The sequence below is a fragment of the Pinus tabuliformis genome, chromosome 7, assembly GCF_031772625.1.
Source record: "Pinus tabuliformis cultivar Carrire ecotype Pingquan chromosome 7, CPIR1, whole genome shotgun sequence".
Lineage (NCBI taxonomy): Eukaryota > Viridiplantae > Streptophyta > Pinopsida > Pinales > Pinaceae > Pinus > Pinus tabuliformis.
The window spans coordinates 700,376,011-700,383,240 of NC_142293.1; the positions used below are offsets into that span (position 1 = coordinate 700,376,011).

General features: G+C 31.7%; 1 protein-coding gene across 1 annotated transcript; it reads left to right on the forward strand.

The window, feature by feature from the left end:
• The first annotated feature begins 5,030 nt into the window (after positions 1-5,030).
• LOC149249446 (peroxidase P7-like) lies at positions 5,031-6,786 on the forward strand. The gene is made up of 4 exons (XM_089456263.1): positions 5,031-5,556; positions 5,663-5,861; positions 5,972-6,137; positions 6,249-6,786. The coding sequence occupies exons 1-4, from the start codon at positions 5,354-5,356 to the stop codon at positions 6,644-6,646; spliced, it is 966 nt and encodes a 321-aa protein (XP_089312389.1). The 5' UTR covers positions 5,031-5,353; the 3' UTR covers positions 6,647-6,786.
• The last annotated feature ends 444 nt before the right edge of the window (positions 6,787-7,230 follow it).

Genomic DNA, 7,230 nt, shown 5'->3' on the forward strand with positions numbered 1-7,230 from the left:
CTGAATTTAAATAATACAGTTCTACTCCATGTCCTAATGCAATTCTATGAAATTTCCATCTTTAATTCATTATGTCTATCAAATTAGTATTTTTCATATTTAACCAGCATTTATTAAATATAAATTTGAGTTACTTACCTGTTCACAGACTTGTGATTATGAAAATTTGTTTCTCTCTGGAAAGTCTTGCCACCCAGCCGCAAGCCTGGAAATTACGTCCAGACTCTCTGCCCAAGCACTTCCTTCTCTTCACAATCGAGATGAGTCCAGCTATAGTCAAGTACCTTGGGCCTCATGACTCACTGTCCAACCTCAAGTCTTGTATCTTACAGACTGTATTTGAGTCTTTACTACTGGTTTATTTCACCCAACTCAAGGATATCTCGGTTCCCCCCTGTTTGGACTCCTTCCCCGTCTATATGTCCCCCCCTGGAGCAGATGAGTAACTCTTTCTTTTAACTGTTTCAAACAATTTTTGTTAAAATACCTTAACTCCTAATTATTCATTAATCAGGTAACAAAATATATCCTGGCCTTGCAACCTCAGTTATTTATCATTTCAACAACATATAGTAAGAAATTTAATGTAGTAAAAGATAAAATAAAACATAGTAACCACAGTAATTGTTCATGCATCTTGGGGTGTTACAGTTTTCATCAGGACTACTTTGCTCCTGCATATCGACGAGTTCACAATGAAACCAATCCATTTCATCTTCCAGTTGATTTATCTTTGTTTGTTACTTCTACATTTCCTTTGTTAGAAAGAGAATATTGGCATATTATTGACAAATCTATTGACAAAGGTCACTAATCTCACCGTGCTTATCCACTTGGAGGTGCGAGCAGAGGTTATAGGAATTGGGACTGTCATAGGCAGAGGAAGGAGCATATTTCACCTCTATTATGTATTTTCATCCAATGTTGGAAAAGAGACCAAACTCACTAGAGGGAGGATAAAAGGAAATTCCTCAAACAGACAGGCCCATAAAGATATAACACCAAAAGAGAAGGTTAGAGAGACAATATTGACTAAAAAATATATCTCACAAAAAGGTGCCAAAATGTAGATTATCAAGGAAACTTGAAATGTTTAACCACGACTATATATATATATATATATATATATATATATATATATATATATATATATATATATATATATATATATATATATATATATATATATATATATATATATATATATATATATATATATATAGATATTCAATTGTTAAATTATTATGATTGATTTTTAAGAAAAATATTTTCTTTGTTTTTTTAATTTAATTTAGGAATCATTGGGAGGAATAAAATCTCTTATGGTGCGGACCCCTTTTACAGTGCAAACCTTGTGAGAAATGTGAACAGTATTCACACCTTATAGATCCATTTCATTATTAAATACATAAGTGGATTCAACACCTTGAAAATTCCCTTAGGAACTTGGCTGGTGTAGACTACAGAATTTAAACTTATGATTCTAAACATTTGAATCTTTGTTGGATTTAGACAATATTGGCCTATAGAAATGTATCGAAAAACATGTGCCAAAATATAGAAAATCAAGGCTACTTCAAATATTTAACGTTGATAATATAGTTTTTTCCAATTTCATATATATATTATTTAATATAGACATTGAATATTTCATTTATTTAACATATTGTCCACATTAAAATGTTCAGTTTATTTTTAGTATATTTTTAAATACAGGTTGACCTTACTTAACTGGCATAATGAAATATTTTATTCATAATCCACATTGGAGTATTTTATTATTAATATATTTTACATATCACATAGTAATTTTGTATTATGAATTAAATGAATTGAACTTCTTCCAAAAAGTAATTTTTGATTTTGGAAATCTTCAATTAATTACCATAATCCACAATGGAATTTTTTATTATTATTAATATATTTTAAATGTCACATAGTAATTTTGTATTAAGAATTAAATGAATTGAACTTCTTCCTAAAAGTAATTTTTTATTTTGCAAATCTTCATTTAATTACTTATTCTTTGTAAATATTGAAATATTTTATTATAGTAATCTTAAATACCAATCTAACATGAGCTAAGAGGGATCCAATTTCTTCATGTTTAACCAATTTCTTCAAGTTTAATTTTTTTTTATGACCCGACATTATTTAAATGTTTTGTATAGTTATTTGATTTCTTTTATTTTTAGATTTTTCATAACTTTTATTTTGGTGGACATGATCAAACTTTCAATTCAATTTTGATGATAGATGGACTACATTACACATCATACTGAGTTGTAGAATGAACCTCTCGGCTCAATGAATTAATTAGCATAAACATTCAAATAAGTAGTTTAAGTAATATATTGAAAAGTATAAGAGTCATACATTTTGCTCACATTAAAGTAAAAGTGAGAGTATAAGATTTCTTTATTTTTAATTTTCATTACATTATCTTTCTTTTTTTCCTTTTTAAATCATATAAAATCATGTTAGTTCATGTGGACATTAAAATATTTGATTTACTGGTAAGAGTGAGAGTAAGGTATTTTTACCACATGGCTGTAAAATCAACAATTGAGGGATCCCGTCGACAAGGATGTAATCTTAGCAACTCACTCAGAGTAGGATTATTGATACATTATAATGATTTTAGTAAAAGTTAACATATATATATATATATATATATATATATGATATTGAATTGAGGCTTCTGTGATCCATATCAAATTTTTGAGCGAGGTTTTTGGCGATAATCACATCAAAATTCATCTATCAAACCAACAAGTGTGGTTCATCGTCAAGACAAGATGAAGAACCAGATACATGAATAGCTTAAATAGACAGAGATCATTCAAACAGTTAGAAAGAAACAACTATAATTGACAACAGGGACAGGTAAGAACTATATTTGACTAGTCCAAGAATTAGTTAATTAATTAATTAATTTGTTAAATATAATTATTTTTAATTCATACGAACCTCAATAAATCTAATTTAATTTTTTTTAACCTAGGAACTATAATCAAAATATTTATTAGTTTTCCAAAAAGAATCACTTTTAATTCATATCAACCTAAATAAATTTAATTAAAAATATATTGATTACCCTCATTATCTTTACTAACAAAAAGAATTAAGTAACTCTTAATATAGTATATTATGTTTATTCTAATTAGTTAATTAATAAGTTAATTCTATTACTAAACCTATTTTTATATAACCAATTACGAATAATTTTTATTAAAAATATATAAACTCATCTAACCTATGAGATACTATGGTATTAACTAGAATAAATTTATAAATAAATCTAAGTTAAATCAAAATATATTAGTTTTTCAAAAATAATCATTTTTAATTTATATGAACCTAAATAAATCTAATTAAAAATATTTTGATTATCCTCATTATCTTTACTAATAAAAACAATTAAATAACTCATAATATATTATATTATGTTTATTCTAATTAGTTAATTCTATTATTAAAACTATTTTTATATCACCAAATATGAATAATTTTTATTAAAAATATATAAACTCATCCAACTTATGAGGTACTATAGTTATATACTATATTATGAGTTATATTATTTAGAATAAATTTATAAATAAAGGATTATTAATTACTAAATAAATTGGTTAACTCTTTTAGTGAAATTAGAATCTGATAACGAATACACCTAAATGATAATCAATTAATATATGATTATAATTTTAAACATATTTCTTTATATATCAATTTACTAAGAAAATACACTAAAATTATAGAACTTCACCTCAATTATACGGGAAGCTTTGATGGGAAATCCACTCGATTAGGAAGACAGAGGGAAAAAAGCAGAATGGAAATAAGAGGAAGAAAAAGGGGCGGGCTAACAGGAAAAGGTAGGGATCTAACAGCTTCTAATCTTCCAGCCGTCGTCTCTATTAAGATTGTTCTACTTCTTTTCAATTTCTATGGCCTCCCTAAACTTTCGATGATGAAAACCTGTGTCGGAAAATATTGATATTCATTGTTGTTTATTATAGTTGACATTATTTTTTTATTTAAAGAGAACATAATAAGAATCTGAAATTTTTCATGTTTTAGTTAAAAAATATATATAAATATAAATATATTCATTTTTATTTTTAATTATATTTTTTATTATTTTTTTTGGTTTAAAGAAATAATTCAAAACATAGTTCATATTAAATGGTAAAATACATTTACTAACTCAAAAATTATTAATTAAAAACAAATGGCATTCATGAAACAAATATAAGTGTTGACCCAATAAAGCTAAAACGAAACATGTGATTTAACTATTTAATTTTACTTTCCCCGGCCAGAAGATTTGAATAACAAAAATTATAATAAAAATTTAATAATTAAAGAAATAATCATAAAATATATATTCACACTTCTTACCTATTCTCTTCATTCAAATTGGATAAATTTGAGAGTACTTTAGTACATAGATATTTGGAATATAAAACATAGGTTATGTGTAATCCTATTTGCAAGTAAGTAATTGTGTGCTCGTTGAAGAAAGTAGCTTTTCCATCCCATAGATCGTTTGAAGAAAGCAGCTTTTCCATCCCATAGATCGTTTGAAGAAAGCAGCTTTTGCATTTACATTCCGAATTTGACGCATTCCACACATTTAATTTTTAAATGATATTAAGTCGATGCTCCGTAGGATCAACGAATCGCACATAACGTATAGAGATCACAATTGGAATGTGTACTTTGACTATCCTCACAGCAAAAGGCGCCTTTCAACTTTGGAGGGCGCTGCGTCATATTTGATAGAGATTGAAGTCGTCAAGCTAGCTAAATATATATATATAAATAAAACGACATGGTCGTCTTGAGACCGAGTCCGTGATTGACACTGGATAAATATATATAAAACAAAGTGGTGTTTTGGCCGAATGGTAAATGACAGTGGAGACTCTGACTATTTGGACCCCTCTCCGTGCTTCGACACTGACTTGGTCGAACCTCACTCTTCTTTGCCCTTCCGCGGCTGCGCGCTTTGGAATGAACAAGCCCACGCGTTTTAGTTCAATTCATGCCATATACTCGTTAACACTACACCAGTATAAATTTGATGAAACCCGTCCATACCCATATTCATTCCAGAACGTGTGTTCGTGAGCTAATTTCTGTCGAATCTTATCATATAGTTTATCCCTGCTTGAATCATCTGCTGCTTGCACAATCATCTCCATTTCTAGACTCCAGCCATATATATATAAGCATTATAATATTTGCTTTCCATTTGGATTGAACGATCATCTCCATCTCGCGGGATAATTTGCTTTCCATTTGATTCGATTGATTGCTTTGGCTATCTCTCTATCAGCTATCAGCTATGGCTTTGCCTTCTCTTCGAGTGATTTGGGGCTTTGTCCTCTTGCTCATCGCGGCTACTGCGCACGCACAACTGACAGCCAATTTTTACAAGGAATCGTGTCCTAATCTCGAAAATTTGGTGATAGATGTGGTGGCCCAAGCGGTGAGGAATGAAGCTCGAATGGCTGCATCTCTGCTGCGCCTACATTTCCACGAATGTAAGTTATACTCCTCGCACTTCTGCTCCTCACACACACACTCTCTTTATATATATATTTATATTGGTTGGCTATAGTTAAATAGATATTAATTCATATGAATGTTTGAGTGAACAGGGGTGTGACGGTTCCATTTTGCTGGATGACACCTCTTCATTTCAAAGCGAGAAGAATGCGGGCCCTAACCTCAACTCTGCGCGAGGTTTTGAAGTCATAGACGCCATCAAATCCACGGTGGAGAAAGCATGTCCTGGTGTTGTATCCTGCGCCGATATTCTCACAATTGTTGCTCGAGATTCTGTGGTCTTGGTATAAATATACAACCTCATCAATATCAATACACTACTCTTAGATATGATTATATATTTAAAGACATGCAATTAAGGCTTATCATGCATATATATTGTGTACTTCCGTAGAGCGCAGGCCCTTATTGGGAAGTGGTACTGGGAAGGAGGGACTCCACAAGCGCTAGTATAGACACTGCAAATACAGATATTCCTTCTCCAGCATTTGATGTGAATCGACTTGTTTCCACATTTCAAAATCAAGGCCTTTCAACTCGAGACATGGTTGCACTTTCAGGTACGTACTACACACACGGTCCACATGAGTATATCAATACTAAACCTATAGGTATATTGAGCTGTCGAACAATTATAATTAACAACATCGGCATGTATATATATTGTACAGGCGCTCACACCATCGGACAGGCGCGCTGCGTAGTTTTCAGAAACAGAATCTACAACGAAACTACGACCATAGATGGGCGATATGCGAGTGTGATGCATGGGAGGTGTCCCACCTCTGGAGGAGATAACAACTTGTCGCCTCTGGATTTTGGTAGTGCCACCAGGTTTGACAACCGCTATTTCACAAACGTGGAAGCAAAGAGAGGGCTACTTCATTCCGATCAACAACTAGTTTCGGGTGGGGACACTTCTATAGCCTCCCTTGTCCACTCCTATGCAGCCAATCCTGCAACCTTTTTTAATGATTTCCAGCGAGCCATGATAAACATGGGAAACATCAAACCCCTCACTGGTACCAACGGTCAGATCCGCACCAACTGCAGAATAATAAACAGTTAATTGTAGCCGATGGCGATCCATCCGTCCACCCTACCCTACTGATACGTATTCTTTTTTAAAAGATTCATAAGATCCGTGCCACAATGGTGCGCATCATTTGTAATATTCGCGGTTATCACGCCGGTGTCGCAAAAGGTTGTGGATAAATATATAGGTTACACATTCTTTCCCACACGTCGTGCACATTACCTTTTATTTATCTATCTGCTTTCTCATTCTCATTTTCAGTTCTAAATAAAACAAGAATATAAAATAATTTGGCGTGACTCAACGCTCGAAAATCCGCAAGCTGAATAATGATAAAACTTTAATCCAAAGCCTTTGACAAACTGAATTGATCATACATGGAATCCTCCTTTCCTTTGTCTTTAGTGCATAATGAACCAACATTGTTATGTCTCTTGTCTCCACAGCCACTTTCTTTATTCTAATTAATGGCTCAACTTTTGAAACCTTCCCGCCTTCTTAGGCATCAAACAACGAGATCCCCTCTCTCTCTTTCTCTTCATCCTCTTCCTTATGGCAGAATGGCTACAAAGAACAATTAAAGCTCCCCTCTCTCTCTTTCTTTTCATCCTCTTCCT

Excerpts from the sequence above, each read along its gene's own strand:
- LOC149249446 (XM_089456263.1), top strand. The coding sequence starts at position 5,354 with ATGGCTTTGCCTTCTCTTCGAGTGATTTGGGGCTTTGTCCTCTTGCTC. Across the intron at positions 5,557-5,662 it reads CTACATTTCCACGAATGTAA|TGAACAGGGGTGTGACGGTT; the intron begins GTTATACTCCTC and ends TGAATGTTTGAG. Across the intron at positions 5,862-5,971 it reads CTCGAGATTCTGTGGTCTTG|AGCGCAGGCCCTTATTGGGA; the intron begins GTATAAATATAC and ends GTACTTCCGTAG.